The sequence below is a fragment of the Orbicella faveolata genome, unplaced genomic scaffold (assembly GCF_042242905.1).
Source record: "Orbicella faveolata isolate gen_17 unplaced genomic scaffold, um_ofav_v1 contig_14, whole genome shotgun sequence".
NCBI classification, from domain to species: Eukaryota; Metazoa; Cnidaria; class Anthozoa; order Scleractinia; family Merulinidae; genus Orbicella; species Orbicella faveolata.
The window spans coordinates 17191668-17207982 of record NW_028301541.1 but is presented as its reverse complement, the minus strand read 5'-3'; the positions used below and the strand labels follow the sequence as shown (position 1 = coordinate 17207982).

At 40.6% G+C, this 16315-nt stretch overlaps 1 protein-coding gene across 1 annotated transcript; it reads left to right on the top strand.

Moving 5' to 3' along the window:
- The first annotated feature begins 2246 nt into the window (after nucleotides 1–2246).
- On the top strand, nucleotides 2247–12431 carry LOC110057309 (carbohydrate sulfotransferase 11-like). The gene is made up of 3 exons (XM_020763902.2): nucleotides 2247–2503; nucleotides 9661–9698; nucleotides 11232–12431. The coding sequence occupies exons 1-3, from the start codon at nucleotides 2389–2391 to the stop codon at nucleotides 12042–12044; spliced, it is 966 nt and encodes a 321-aa protein (XP_020619561.2). The 5' UTR covers nucleotides 2247–2388; the 3' UTR covers nucleotides 12045–12431.
- Nucleotides 12432–16315: the final 3884 nt, after the last annotated feature.

Genomic DNA, 16315 nt, shown 5'->3' with positions numbered 1-16315 from the left:
CTAAATTGTAACAATTCAAGAGCCGAGGATGCATGCGTTAAATAATTATAATTGGAATTCTTCACTTGCTGAAAATTGCGTGTAAAATGAAAATACATATCATATTATATAATAACTCTGTTGCAATAATCTTTACAAATTAACTTGTTCCTAATCAAAAGGTCATTTCCCCTCTCCCTTCAACTAGTGGCTTCTCAGGTTTTGTACCCGCAGCAAGTAGTTTACTCGTTCTCTGAATGATCATGTAAGGAATATATAAAAAATTAAATTATTAATCTCTGCTTTAATTTCTATTTTACAATCATTTAATTTTTTTATAAAGTATTATGCGGGATATTCAACGCAAGAGTTACTTAAGCTTAGATATTTACTATTCAAGTTCCTTCGTGGAGTATCTTCTTTATTCAATTGCTTGTTGTTTGCTTCACCTTCTAAGTTCCGTTCACGGAGATTCTTGTTTTATTTCAACATCTGGCGTGTTCGTGTCAGAATCTTAGTTTGTTGTAAAGACAGTAAGATTAGTGTTTCTTTTCAATGTTTTTGTTTTTATGGTTCATTTGTTATCTCCTGAGAACTGGTATGAACTTTTCTAATTTGGCTAGCTTTGCATTCTTTTATGGGCCTGCCACGAATGGTTTGTGCGCTTGTATGTATGTGAGATGAGCAAACACAAAACGGCCCTTTCCCTTTATATGAGACACGCCTGCGGTGAATTGAGGTAGTTGTATTCATCAAGTCCAATCCAAAGGCAGGTCGTCCGGGTCCAAGATGGCGGACAACTTGAGAGAGGATAAAAAGTCGCTTTCGAAAGGACAAAGTGGTGGCATTACATGTTGAGTCCCCTAATAATTCATGGAGAAACGCTGAGGGCAATTATATTTTCCTGAAAGAGCTTGCATTGAGAGAAGTGGATAGGACATACTGAGAAAGAAAACTTTACTCTGACGAGGGACCGAGTGTGTTCGGCTCTCTGTGAATGTGGGAAGAAATGTTACGTGAACAATGTAGCAATCGTATTTGCTGACTGTACATTTCTCCTGTTGCTGTCGAATAAATTCAAGTGTGAGTCCCGAAACAAGAAGTTTTCAGTAGCCAAGCCTTCGCCCGCACTTTCCGCCATCTTGGACTAAACTTGATGATAGAACTTTCATAATTCCCTGCAGGTGTGCCTCATAGAGGAAAAGGGCCATTACCGAGCTATATCACCGGTTTGCTAAGTAGCTAGCCTGCACTCTGAACTCACCAAAGTCCCAGTCTTCGCTCGATGATTCCATCTGCTAACGATAGGAGATGCAACCTCGTTTCCAGGCTCTCTCTTCTCTGCCTCCCTTGGTCGTTGGAAGAAAGACACTGGTCACGCGACAGCCTGTGACACAAACCTTTCCACCGAGATAGAGTCAACGAAAAATTTTTGTCGATCTAAATTGAAGCGAAAGAAAGGTCATCGCTAGCCACAAACTTAAGGGCGAACACACCTTTGAAATTCTCCAGTCCTATCGTAAACTTCACACAGATCAGATGAAATATATTTATATATATTCCGCGTATTGAAGTATCACTCTGATTTCAACTCCAGCCGGTCGGTTTACTGTTTTAAAAAGAAGTAAAACTGTTTCGCTGTTTCACGTTGCCTGAATTAACCTCACGGCACATTGTTCGCGAAATAAAACGATGTCTTATTAACACTTTGCAAAATATAATTCTTGATTATGCCAAGGAACCGTGTTTCAACATCTGTCTAAATATAAACTTAGTATACATAAACCTGATGCGGATTAAATATATATAAGTGTGGGCTTATGTCAACAAAACTGTAAATCATTTTACACTGCTGTAAATCAGATGCAAGTAAGAATTGTCAGCTAATTGGCCGTGTGACAGAAATAATTTTTAACAATCAAAATACCGCACAAAGAAGAAAATAAATTACCTCCGAATTCAAAACTTCAAGAGACCGATCCACTGGTTTCACTTCGATTCGGTACGTGACATTTTACATGTGCTAACAGTCAAAAAGTCTGTGCTCCGCTCGGCTGCCGAATTTCTTTGTGAACGAAAGTCGTCTATATTTTGAAGACGGCAGAAATAGTGTAGCATTCTTCATCGGCAAAATTCGACTTCGAACCCCGATAGAGCGGGTAGTTTTTACCGACTGCTCGAGGTTTTGAAACCCACAAAGTTTGGCACAGCAACGAACAAAACACTTTGCCACCCCTACCAACACCAACAGAATTTTTACCACCCAGATTCTGGGTGGTCACGTGACCAGCCGCAACCAGGGTCTTTCTTCCAACGACCAAGGGAGGCAGTGGAGAGGGAGCCTGGGAAAGAGGTTGTAGGAGATGAAGCAATATTCATTTTGGCCACGTCGATTCTTAATTGGCGACGATGGAGGCGAACAAGAAACAACTGTTGCATATGGCTCTTTTAGCTGCTGGAATATTGCTAATCCTCGCAGAATATGAACTATATGAAAAGCAACAGAAGGCGAACCCCGACACAGGTAAGGTTTGTATTTTAATCATGCAGTAGGACAAATCGTGTTGGCTATGTCCTAATTAGAACTAAAAGTGCATACACAGGACCGGTGTTAAATATGGCTCATAATTACGCCACATACAAGTTCGCGCCACTTCGCAGAAAAAAATTTAGACAAATGTGCAGAAAATTAAAAACGCGAGCGGACGCTTTCTAGCACAGTTAATTAGATCCCTCCAATTTGGCCAAAGCCATGCTTTGACAAGTATCTCAGTCAATACACTTTTTTAGTCATAAATTGCTCAGCATTAATTCGACTTCTATGTGTCATGGGATTCCCCAACAAAAACTGTCTTTTCGAACGCGTTTTTCCTACCCGTCAATATGACTTCCAAAACTGTGACATGTTTGTAATGAACAGCTCTGGCTATTTCACGCAATATCAACAGTTCTGAATTTCATATTTTTCATATAAGCAAAAATATCGTATAAAGATCAATTTATCAGCCGAATTTAGTAACTGTTCGAAGTTTAGTAACAATACAGTGCAAGAGTCAAACGCCCGCCCTCTAACATATTGTAACGCGCGCGGTCAACAACAACTTCCAGTCAACGTTTAGCTTACTTGTACATGGCCAGTCTACTAACACACACAGACCACTACATAACGTGAGTCCCTTATATATCCTGTATTACGAGTGCACTGCGCATTCCGTACTCGCCATATAACCGTCTCTTAGTCTTAGAACTCTTGCGAGTATACATTCAAATACAACCGTTATACATGTTAGCACGCGCATCATAGCTCGCGCAATAACTATATCAATTTCATTACAATATTTTTCTTTGCAAAACGTGGAAACTCTGGGGTCCCATATCTTCATGAGTTTTCAACGGATTCTTTTGAAACTTCGCAAATTTACTACATTCGATTTGATACGTCGAGCGGTGAGGCTAATTTCCTTAGTTTCTTTAATGAAAAAAAGATTGGAAAAGCGTGACATAGTCGAAGTGGTCCTGATTAAAATAATGATAACAATGAATGAAAATAATAAATGATCAAGAGCTAGTCTGTTACCTTGGTTGTTGTGTGATCAGTGAAAACATCCCCTGAATACATATCGAGCGCGAATTTAACAAATATAGAGTGATAGTATGTATATATCTTACGTTCTTTCGTGGAAAGGACCGTTATAACCTTGTAAAGATCCCCGAAATTGCTGGGTTTCTAGTTTTAAATTTTCCGTTTTACTCGTGGTGATAATATCTGTTTTACTTTTTTAAAAAATTTGATTAACGTTAAAGCTACTTGTCATATATGGACACAACTTACGAGCTACAGCTTCTTATAATACAATATCAACATTACTGACTTACCATTTTTAAGCATTTTATGGACAGTTATAAGGAATTGGGCCATTTTATTATGTAAATTTTTAATTTTTCAATTTTCTTGTTTTAATTGTTATACTTGATCTAATGCTTCACTTTTTAATATTTTAGTGTATCTCATATCTCGGTTTTTTTGTATAATCGTTGCATATCTGAGAATCAGTTTCTACATTTTCAATTTTTAACACAGCATCTTTTTTTTATTCTGTAAATATTTATACGAGGGCCACTGGTTTTTCAGTTATTACTGTTGTGTGCTACCCTCAATAAATAAAGTTGATTATATATTATTATTAGTAGTAGTAGTATTATACTGCCGCTACTAACAAATACAGTACTGCGCAAAATAAATGTAAACCAGAATTGACGAATGCCGCAATAATCACGATTAATCGGTGATATTTGAACGATATTTTGCATCAAATGATATATCCCGAAAAGAAATGGGAAGCTATTGATGTTTGCCGTACACAAATTCGCAATTAGCCAATCAAAAGCCGTCTCATGATATGGCTATGATATCATGCTCACTTGAATTTGGGCACAGTAATTACCTCGTCGTATCTCTTTGGTACTCGTGGTCTCGCCAAAATACGCACTCAGTCGCTTAACCAAACTCGCTTGATACGAAAAGGTACGACTGGATATAAGAACTGTTGCAATATTTCGCTGAGTCCTTAAAGTCTTGCCGCTTTTATCTTATGGTGCCGAGTTCAATCCGTGAGCCTAGGGCAGTCATAAGTCTGCTGGATTACTTGATGGACAGAGTCCTCCTAAGTATGTGAGCAGTTCCAAGGAGGACGGTCTTCTGTAGCTCTGTTATTCTAATATTGCCTGGGATCTTGCCGATCTAGTTTTCTGTTCCCTTCTCGACAAGCCCGAAAGCTCCAATGATCACTCGTACTGTTGTTGTTTTCATTCCTCACGTTTTCTCGATTTCAATCTTAAGATCTTTGTATTTTGTGAGTTTTTCCATTGTTTTCAAGGAGGTGTTTCTTTCTGTGGGGATGAACATGTCGATAACCAGACAGGTTCTTTCCTTCTTGTCTTTCACCACTATGTCTGGTCTGTTTGCTTTTATCTCTTTGTCGGTTTGGATTGGCATATCCCAAAGTACAGTCGCTGTTTGGTTTTCTGTCACAGTAGCTGGTTCATGTTCGTAGTGTTTATCTTGTACTTTGATGTTATAGTGTTTGCATATTGTCCAGTGGAAATATGCTGCAGCTTTATTGTGTCTTTGTATGTGTACTCTGTCTTGGCAAGTTCAGGGCATCCGGAGACAAGGTGGTCAACTGTTTCTTGAAATTGCCCACAGATTCTGCACATTGGGTCGGTTTCATCTTTCAGGATCTTGTTTCGGTAATAGTTGGTCTTAATGCATTGATCTTGGGCAGTAATAATGAAACCTTCTGTTTCTGATTTGAGGCCAGGTGTACTCAGCCAATCGTGGGTTCTGTCTTGGTCTACATCCTTCTCTTTTGTTCTTTTTGGGTACTAACCATGCAAAGGTTTTTCTTCCCATTTGCTCTTGAGTTATTCTAAAACTTGTTGTTTGGCTTTCAGCTTAACCCTTCGGGCATAGGTCGTGGCTGGCTCATTCTCTGCCACTTCAGCTTCTGGTAAGCTGACTTCTCGCCCCTATTTTGCGGCTTGATGGTGCATGGACATTGTTTTCTTGTCGCGGTCGTGATCCCTCGCAATTTTGAGGAGGTAATCATCTTTGTTGTTGAGATATGTGTTTAGGCCAATTGTAGTTGTTTTGTAGGTAATTTCTAATTGTACAAGACCCCTTCCACCTGCCTTTCTAGGGATATATAGCCTGTCCACGTCAGCTTTTGGGTGATGCACTTTTGCCATCGTCAAGAACCTGCTTGTTTTTCTGTCTAACTTCATAAGTTCTTCCATTTTCCAGTTTATGATGTTGAAACTATAAGTGAGGACTAGGACAGCAAGAGTGTTGATTGCGTCAATTCTGTTGGCAGCATTAAGTTCGGATTTGAGCACCAGGCGAATTCTACGGTAATACTCTTTCCGAATTTTCTCTTTCATCTTTGCATGTTGGATCCCATCTCCTTCATTCGCACCAAGGTATTTGCAGGTGCCTTCCTGCTCGAGGTCTTGTATGGTGGTACCAACATCGAGTTCGACGTTTTCGGTTTTCGCCAGTTTACCTCGTTTGAATGCAGCTTTGGCGCACTTGTCAAGCCCAAATTCCATTCTTATATCATCACTGAAGCCTTTGACAATTTTAAGTGGGCCTTTCTGGTCTTCATCAGACTTGGCATAGGTTTTCAGATCGTCCATGTAAAACAGGTGAGTGATGTTTGCGTTGCTTATTTTGTATCCGTAGTTACTCTCATTGAAGAGAGAGGATAAAGGTGCTAAAGCTATGCAGAAAAGAAGAGGTGAGAGGGAATCTCTTTGAAAGATACCGCTGTTTATTTTTATTTTGCGAGAAGATATTGTTCCCTTATTATGGTTAAGCGTGAGGGTTGTTTTCCATTTGGTCATACTTGCTTTGATGAAATCTTTCATTTTTGGTGATATCTTGTAGATTTCAAGACATTTTAATATCCAGCTGTGGGGAACGGAGTCAAAAGCTTTCTTGTAATCCACCCAAGCTGTAATGAGGTTTTTCTTTCTCGTCTTCATATCTTCCAGTATAGCTTTGTTCATGAGGAGTTGGTCCTTACAGCCGTAGTTCCCTTTTCTGCAACCTTTTTGTTCGGATGGTAGTAAGTTGTAATTCACAAGATGGCTATAACATCTAGCTGACAAGATTGATGTTAAGATCTTGTGCATTGTAGGAAGACAAGTGATGGGCCTGTAGTTTTGGGGGTTTGCCGTGTCCTCGGTTTTTGGAAGGAGGTAACTGATATCAGTTGTTAGCCAGTTTGGGCATTCCTCTGGGTTTTCGATGCAGATGTTGTAGGCATTAGTCAGATCTTCGTGTAAGGCTGTCAGATGTTTAATCCAGAAGTTTGCTATTCCATCAATCCCAGGAGCTTTCCAGTTGCTGGATTTTTTGATAGCAGATGTTGTTTCAGCAATGGCTATTTCCAGCCATTCCTGAGTGGGCGTTTGTTGGTTTTCATTCTCTATTTGTTTTATCCACTCTGCTCTCTCATTGTGACGCTTTTCTTTCTTCCAGATATTAGCCCAGAAGTTCTCAAGAGCTTCTTTCCCGGGTGGCTCGGAGATTTCGATGGTCTTTTTCCCAAGTTCACGATGGAATCTTTTGGTGTTTTCTTTGAACATTTTGTTCTGGGAGTAAAACTTACGTCTTTTCTCAATGCGCCTTATTCTCTGGGATTTAGCTAATAGCTGTTGTTTCAGTTTTTCCGTGACAGGTGGGATGTCGTCGTTGGATTTGAACTTATATTTTCTCATAAGAGCTCTTCTTTTCTTCTCCTTAGCACGTCTTCCTTGGAGGATTTCAGCTAGGATTGAGATCTCTTCACGTATTTTTTGGATGTCTTTCTCGATTCGTCTTTTCCACATAGGCACTTTTGGTTTCTTTAAGTTTTTGATCTTACTTTGATGCCTAGGGTATCACAGACTACTGAGGCAGAAGTGTAGCATAGTTCATTCACTTCGGTAAGAGACAGTTTTTGCCCTTTTTGGCCTTAATTAGATTGATGGCCTTATTTGCTGTTTCTAAGACTTCCTTTGCCTGTCTTGTATGCTTGATTTTTGATATAGGTGGTCGTTCAGTTATGTTTGTATCTTTCACAATCTCCCACTTCCTCAGAATTTCTTCCGTCATTGCAGCTTCATCTCCATCATTGGTCTGTTGAGGGGTCTCCGGCACGTTGGGATCATTTAGTTGTTCTTTATCATTGTGGACAGTTACCTCGTCACTCGCCACGGGGGCATTATCTTCCACAGCTACTGCAGAGGGGATTGCCTTCATGACGGATATTGTTCTCGGTACAGTCTGTCTTGTCAGTCACATTGTCTTTGATGGCTTGAATTTCCATGTCTGTCAGTCTTTTTCTTGTTCATGATGTCCCGTCTGGTGTTTGCCAGTTTATTAGCATCCATGTTTGGTCTTTTGGTTGGATTTTGAGTTCGCCAGATATAATAATAATAATCTTTATTGAGGAAATTTTTTCACGTATATGTGGTTTTCGAAAGGGACCTCAAAGATTAATACTAATTAATAGAACTAAAAATATGAAATTTATAAAACACTTAAGTTAAAAAATTAAACACCTGTCCCTTAAAAATATTTACATTAGCAGAGTCTCGTATTATCTGGCTGAGAGAATTAAAATCATTAACAGCGTGATAGGCAGTTCTTTGTTTTCCCCAATTCGTTCTAACGCAGGGGAGTCTAAGATTGACTTTATTTCTGGTGTTATAATTATGCTGATGTTGTTGTGTTACTAAAGTCAATTCAAGATATTGTATGCCTCTGTTGTGACTGATGCATTGGGCTTAGCTAGAGCTTTAAAGTATGCTTCCATCACTTCCATATACTCCTCCCTGGTCCATTTACTTCTTGTTTCTCTTTGGCGATTTACAGTAGGTGCATTTTCAGGGCCTCTTTGAGGAATATCCTCGGTGTGGTAATCCTCATCTGCTTGTTGGGCGGAGTTTGTTCCAGTAGCATATTTTTCGAACCCAGCCTGGTTCCCTACTGAGGGACGCGGTCCTTGTTTACCCGCGCGACGACCGATGCGGTATGAAAAATTGTCATTATTACTTGTCATGTTTTAACAATTTATTGTGTTGGTTTTTGCTCAGAGTGGCCTTCTCCTAGTTGGGCTGGCCACCAAGCCTAGCGAGCCCCAACTATCCGTTTGCTGTAACCCTAACAGGGGTGGCTTTGGGGTTACTGGTGCTTGCCAAAGACACCACCCCAGACTATGGTGGGCGGGAACGTCCATCTTCCCGAAGTAGGCTAAGGCACCGGCCTGTCCTACCCCACTGCCCATTTATTATTATTATTATTATTATTATTATTATTATTATCATTACACTACTACGGCTACTAACAAATACAGTACTGTGCAAAAAAATGTAAGCCAGAATTGACGAATGCCACGATAATCACGATTAATCGGTGATATTTTAATGATATTTTACATGAAATGATATATCGCGAAAAGAAATGGGAAGCTATTGATGTTTGCCGTACACAAATTCGCAATTAGCCAATCAGAAGTCGTCTCATGATGTGGCTATGATATCATGCTCACTTGAATTTGGATACAGTAAATACCTCATCGCACCTTTTTGGTACTCTTGGTCTCGCCAAAATACGCACTATCGCTTGACCAGACTTGCTTGATACGAAAAGGTACGACTGGATATAAGGACTGTTGCAATATTTCGCTGAGTCCTTCGTGATTTATCGTTTGCACTGAGCGATACATCGTTTCCATCTAACGAAACATCGCCACAGCTTAGCAAAATATCGTTTTTGCTCATCGAGATACCGTTGTTCCGCAGCGATATATCGCTAAACAAAACCAAGTAACAAAAAATTAGACTTTTAGGCAATATATAGGAAGTTAGTGTCTCCTGATCTTGCCTTTTTCTAGCGCACAATCGACCTGAGCTCTCAATCCCAGACTCATGCAAATATTAATGAGCGGCATTTTGGTGGACATCCCTGGACTAAACTGTTGAGACAGTTTTACAATGTTTTAAGTGCGCACGATACCACAATGTAATCACACCACGTCAGAGTCGTCCCCACCCCCCCTCCCGTGTTACTAACCCGCTCGACGATGCTGCCTCCACACAGATGATAATCCTTTCTGTGTTTTCTTTATTTCTTAGAGCCAAGTCTCAAGGTTTCAAATGTACAGACTCTACAGGTATGGTACTAAAACTGGTGCAAATCAATCGATCGATCAATCAGTCAATCAATCAATCAGTCGATCGATCAATCAATCAATAATAATAATAATAATAATAATAAATAAATAAATATCAGTCAATCAGTCAATCAATCAATCAATCGATCGATCAATCAATCAATCAACACTTTATTTAAACACGTTGCGGCTGGGAGCTAAGTAAGCACGATCAATTAACGAACGTGTATGCATCTAACAAATAAAGTCATTACACCAAAGCGAGAATATCCTAGTGAGTATTTTGAGCCCCCTCCACCCTTGGTTAAGTCTGCATACGAGCCAAGTGGCCCATCAGGCCGGAGCTTACCCCGCTTTCTCTAGCATGAAGCGACTAGGAGTATTTCTACTCCACCTGGATGGGATGCTAGTCCATCGCAGGGTCACCTTCAGCGTTAAATTTACCAGTACCCATTTATACACCTAGGTGAAGAAAGGCACTGTGAGAGTAAAGTGTCATGTTCACCCGACGGAGGAGAAATTTGAAAACGCAGCTCTATTTCTACGGTTAGGATACCGTCCACACTAATCGGGGCTTTTCGAAAACAATCTTCAAACTAAAGGAATTTGAATACGCTGGCTTTGCGTTTTATTGTGGACAAAACATTTTTAAAACGGACTTTTTCGAAAACGATGACGTTGCAATAATCATGTGATTTCCCAGCCTTGGCCTTCCTCAAACCCAAATCCAAATGACCAGTGATGCATTTATGGCTTTTTCAGAGTGAAAAAGCCGTTTTCAAATTTCTCCGGCGTAATGTGGACCGGGCCATAGTTTCGAGTTTGCAATCGTGACGCCATGCAATCGTGAAGTAGCATTCACGCAAAAAGAAGTCGGATTTTAATTGTACTTCAGTTGTGACGTCATTGCAAAGCTCTGTATAACGATTCGTGGCCCAATCTGTATTGGGGTGAGTTTAGTCCCGAACATTTGCTATTTGCACAGGTTGAGTCAAATTTAGTTACTTACCAGATGGCACGCGTTTCAATGTGAAAAATGAACAATGTTTTCCATTTCGTTTACTAATTGCTTTTGGGATGTTGTGGTACTTAGTAATCTTAGAAAATGAGAAATAGAGGATACGGCCAAATATATATCATATACAGCTTAACGGATGAAAATCGTTTATTTCACCAGCCAATCCATGGCGTAAAATCCAACCTTGATCAAAACACGACGCTTCTACCATAATATTCTGAGGTATTCGGGAACGGTTGACATGAAATGCAGCTGTAATTTCCTGTTAGAAACTGGACTGTTTTCTAGCCTGCCTCCTGACCTGCTTTTTGCCTATTTTGCGGCCTTGAATACTCTTGAATACTATGGCCACATGATTGCATATTCAAGGCCAGAATTCTCAGTCTAGATCTAGTAGGATATTTTTGCTTTGGTTCAGTGACCTAGTGTATTACAAATTGACATATATCACCTCTGGAAATTTTTCCGTTCGAATTTAAAAATGACAAACTAATTAGTTCTTGTTTCATTCACAGGGATCATATCATTTCCGCTCTCCAAGGGAGTTAAGACAAAACGAACGCAGAAAACTGGTTGAGACGTTTTGCAAAAAGACTGGACACAATTTCATGCCAGACCCTTCTCACATTATAGTGATTCCGTCTCTTAAAGTGCTCTACTGTATAACACCTAAAGTGGCTTCCAGGCAATGGAGAGAAATGCTCTATTCATTTTCAAACATGAGGAAAAGAGCGCTTCTACTAAGTCGGTATCCTCCCGAGGAGCAAAAGCAAAAGTGGGAAAAGTATTTCAAGTTTACGTTTGTTCGTGAGCCGTTCGAGCGCATTCTGTCCGCATACAAAGACAAGTTCGTTTATCCAAGATTTCCCCGCAAAAAACTTCAACTTCACGGCACAGCAATTCTGAGAACCGTTCGTCCAAACGCTTCCAAGAGCGCACTTGATAAGCTTGATGACATCACTTTTCGTGAATTCATTGAATATTTAGTAACGAAAGGAAGCAGCAAAAGTACGCCTGTTATGAATTGGCACTGGGACAATTACGTCAACATTTGTGGAATGTGTGCCGTCAACTATGACTTTATAGGTCATTACGAAACTTTCGATCAAGACTTGGCAGATTTCAAAGAGGCTGCAGGGTTATCGCCCCAACAGGCAAAGAAATTCGATGCTCGAGCCAACAATAAATCCAGTACCGCCTCCTCTATGCTCAGTTATTACTCGGAGATTCCCGTAAAGTGGATCAACATCCTTGGGCGGTTGTACAGAGCCAACTTCGAGATGTTTGGATACAACTTCCCGGGACCTCTTAAGAGTCTTTTTGAGTAAAGGAAGAGATTATAGTCAGGATGTGACATTTTGAAGACTTTTTAGCTTTTTCCGTCTTTTCTTCTTTTGATATGGCGCGATAACTTTATGGCTTCTGAGTACTCTGGTCCCTTAAGTCGGCAGTTTAAGCCATGCTTGGAGTACGTTTTGCGTCGTATTAGAGAACCGATGTCTCTCACGCACGCAAAGAAGTATTTGGTTGTTTGAATTTGAATTTTATTCTTTTGTTGATTAAACACCTGTGTTAAGCTGCAAAGATAAACCGATTTGCCACAATTGTAACGTAACCCTCACTTATTTTTCATTTATGTGGAGAAATGTAATAGGTCAACTTGCTGCGCTAAAGATAGTATTGCACAGGCAATAAAATATATGTACATTACAAAAGCTGAAGGGTTAGACTTTTGAGTATTGAGAAACACCAAATACATCGATTAAGTCTTTTTTTGGGGGGGGGGGGGGGGGATTCATGCGATGTTATTAGGTTTGAGAAGAAAGACGGCCGTAAAACGGAATTTTCTGATCTTAAAAAAAAAACATGGCAAAAAAGAAACAGCAACAACAGCAACAACAATAACAACAAAAAAACTCAAATTAATAAATAAAGAAAACCAGGTGATCTCGAACATATCAATCAAGAGATGTTGATGAGATTGGCTGTTTAGAAGTGCAGCCAATATTTTGCAGCTGACATAAAGTTTTCGGAAACGAAATGAGCCTCAGGTGTAACAATTCATATCATCTTGAAATCTATACTTTACTGGCTCCAACTTATATGCCAACATCCCTCTCGTAACACTACACCCGCCAGATTGATGCGCCAAAACCCCCCAATTTTTAATTATAAAAGGTAACTTTCTTAGTCTATTTTACTTATGATGTTGCCCTAGCCAATAAATGAAAGTTAACCGCGCGTAAACCAGTATAAAAGTGAACAATTAAGCATTTGGTGAGAGCTTGTAAGTCAGTCACCAAATTATAACCAGTTTCGACCTAGTCCAGGCCTAAGATAGAGCAGGTATGCTATCGTCCATTCCAAACAGCTTGGCTACAAATTATGGCATCGGCTGTTAAAGTGGCATCGACCGTTTACGGTAACGTAACGAGCCCTAGGTGCGATAATTCATAGCGGAGCTCCGGCGGCCCGAAGGGCCGTCAAGCGGACCACCATACCCATATAGGAAAGTAAAGGAAATCCATAAATTGATTTTCTCGTGCTAATAATGGCTAGCGGTATTGCTTGTAGGTGCGTGCGCATAACGACGACAACAACGGCGGCGGAGTCGCCCAAGATGGCAACTTCACTCCAGCTAATAGGGTGACAGACATGCAGTCTTAATTTATAACGTACTTCTTTGATTTTGGACATCCATGTTATGGTCAATTGACACCTGTCAAAACAAGGTATCCGCTGACTAATATCACGTAACCATAACGTGGGCTTAAGTTTAGAGCTCATCGAGGTTACTTGTTTTTTCAAGTTGACCGCTGACCAAGTGCTGGTTTTCGATTGGACCGCGGGCTCATGTCAGGTTAACTTGCTGTAAATCACGGTTGTTCGGAACCCAGTGCGGCACGATTTCGTTTTTCTCTCACAGTCAATCATAACATAGACAAATTGATGTCAGTTTTTCGTGCGTCTGTCCTGTTGGTGGTCATGAATTTCGTCATAACATTGTCAAAGTAATAATAATAAAGTGTATTATCGTTTGTCTCAGGATGTAGTCACTTGAGATGTAGATCGCGACGTTTCGACTGCCTACCGCTAGTCTTCTTCAGGCGATGAAGTAGTTGTGGATCCACGAGGTGATAGCTGACACGAAGCTGAGTGTAACTGTTGAACTTACTACTGGTGATGCCGTATGATAGAAAGAATTCTGCACTGGGTGGCTACCACAAATTAACAGCGAGGCTAACCACAAACTTAGATGGATTCCTCTGAAAGTGGCATTAAGAACCCACTGGAGAAACTTTAATAACAAAAGCTGAAATGTTAGACTTTTGAGCAGTGAGAAATACCAAATACATCGATGCAATCTTTTTTTTGGGATCATGCAACCTTGTCATGTTTGAAAAGAACGAGGGTCGCAAAACGAAATTTTCCGACCTTTAAAAAAAACAGGTGATCTTGAACATGTCAAAAGATGTTGATGAGATTGGCTGTCTAGAAGTGCTACCAATCAGTTTACAGGTGGAATAAAGTCTTCGGAAACGTAATGAGCTCTAGGTGTAACAATTCATATTATCTTGAAATCTATACTTTACTGTTCCAGCTTACTTAGGTTAAGTTGAGCTTTACAAATGTTAATGAAAAAGTTTTCATTTCATCAAAGTTTGCATTTTGTGCTCAGCTTATAACAACTTCGAGGAAAAGGTTGTTGTTATTCATCGTGGTAGATGCAATAATAAAGTGTATTATCGTTTGTCTCACGATGTAGTCACTTGAGATGTAGATCGCGACGAGGGATACAGGGCTCCCCATGGCTGCGCCGTCTCGTTGTTCGTAAATCGATCCGTTGTACTGGAAATACGTAGATCTTAATACAAAATCCAAGAGGTCGACGATTTGAACTGGTGTCAGTACCTAGCGTATGATTCACACCACCCTCAGTCAGTAAAGCGCGGTATTGTGAAGTGTCTGTACGACCGGGCTAAACGTCTCGTGACCAAACCATCAGTAATCGCTGGAGAGAAGAAACATCTGTCATCTGTATTTCTTTCTAACGGATATCACTCCTCTTTTGTACAGAAGATCACAAAGGCAAAAACAACCCAAGAAGAGAGCCTCTCGCGGAATTTAAATCCACCGCCGTTTTACCTTATGTCCAAGGAGTTTCGGAGTCTCTCCGCCGCTGCCTAGAACAACAAGGCATTCGCACCGTCTTTAAGTCCGACACGACACTTCGGTCACACTTAGTGCGACCAAAGGACACCGTCAACCCGGCTAAACAAGATGTTGTTGTCTACAGGATTCCTTGTGAGTGCGGGAAAGTCTACATCGAGGAAACAGGGAGATCTATGCAGGAGAGGAACAAAGAACACGAAAGGGATATACGACTCGCCCGTACCCAGACCTCCGCCGTTTCTGAACACACCCACGAGACCTGCCACTATCCTAGCTGGAATGAGGTCAAGTTTATTGATCGAGATCCTCACTGGTACACACGTAGGGTCAAGGAAGCTATTCACATAAGACTTCACCCTAATAACATCAACAGGGATAGTGGAATTGAAATTCCTGAAGCATGGATGCCCACGATCAAGAAACACAACAACAGAAAAACGGTACAACAGCGTACCACTGAGGGAAGAGCTACTCGCCGGAACAATGAACAATAGGAGGATCGAAATGCATCAATCACAGCCGACCTTTGTGATATAAATGATACCGTGCAATCAGTCGACCTTATCGCCTGAAGAAGACTAGCAGTAAGCAGTCGAAACGTCGCGATCTACATCTACATTTTAAGAACGTCAAATTTCCAAGGGGCAACTGTCAGACTGATGGTTCCGAGACATAAATACTCTATTGTCTTTATTGTTCGCCACTAAATTTTCTTCCGCGCGCCGATTCAAAAATCATATTGGTGGAGGTCCGGCGGCTCGAAGGGCCGCCAAGCGGAGCCCCATACTCATATGGGAAAGAAACGGAAACCCATGAGTTGATTTTCTCATGGTTATCATGGCTAGCAGTATTGCTCGTGGGCGCGTACGCACGACGACGGCGGAGTTGCCCAACATGGTGGCCATACTCCAAATAATAGGTTGACAGAGACATGCAGCTTTGGTTTACCGTGTACTTCTTTGATATTGGACATCCATGTTATGATCAATTGACACCTATCAAAACAAGATATTCGCTGACCAGTATCACGAGACCATATCGCGGGCTCAAGTTTCGAGCTCCTCGAGGTCACGTTTTGTTTTTAAGCTGACCGCTGACCAAGTGCTGGTTATCGATTGGATCGCGGGCTAATATTAGGTTAACTTGTTGGAAACAGAGTAGGATTGTTCGGAAGCCGGTTAACGCTAACCCGGGATTAAAAGTTAACCGAATTATAACTTTTTCTTCTCTACAAATGTTTTTTGCTGTTTTGTTTTGCGTATGTGATGATTATTAAAACTCAAAACAGAAGGCCAAACAATATACAGAAAACCTCACCGCAAAGTTACAAAACTCAAATCAAAATTCTACCTTTTCAACTTTTGAGATGTTAACCGTGACAGCTAAATGTAAAATTTGAAAAACACAACAGAAAAAAACCCTCTAA

Excerpts from the sequence above, each read along its gene's own strand:
- LOC110057309 (XM_020763902.2), top strand. The coding sequence starts at position 2,389 with ATGGAGGCGAACAAGAAACAACTGTTGCATATGGCTCTTTTAGCTGCT. Across the intron at positions 2,504-9,660 it reads GAAGGCGAACCCCGACACAG|AGCCAAGTCTCAAGGTTTCA; the intron begins GTAAGGTTTGTA and ends TTTATTTCTTAG. Across the intron at positions 9,699-11,231 it reads CAAATGTACAGACTCTACAG|GGATCATATCATTTCCGCTC; the intron begins GTATGGTACTAA and ends TTTCATTCACAG.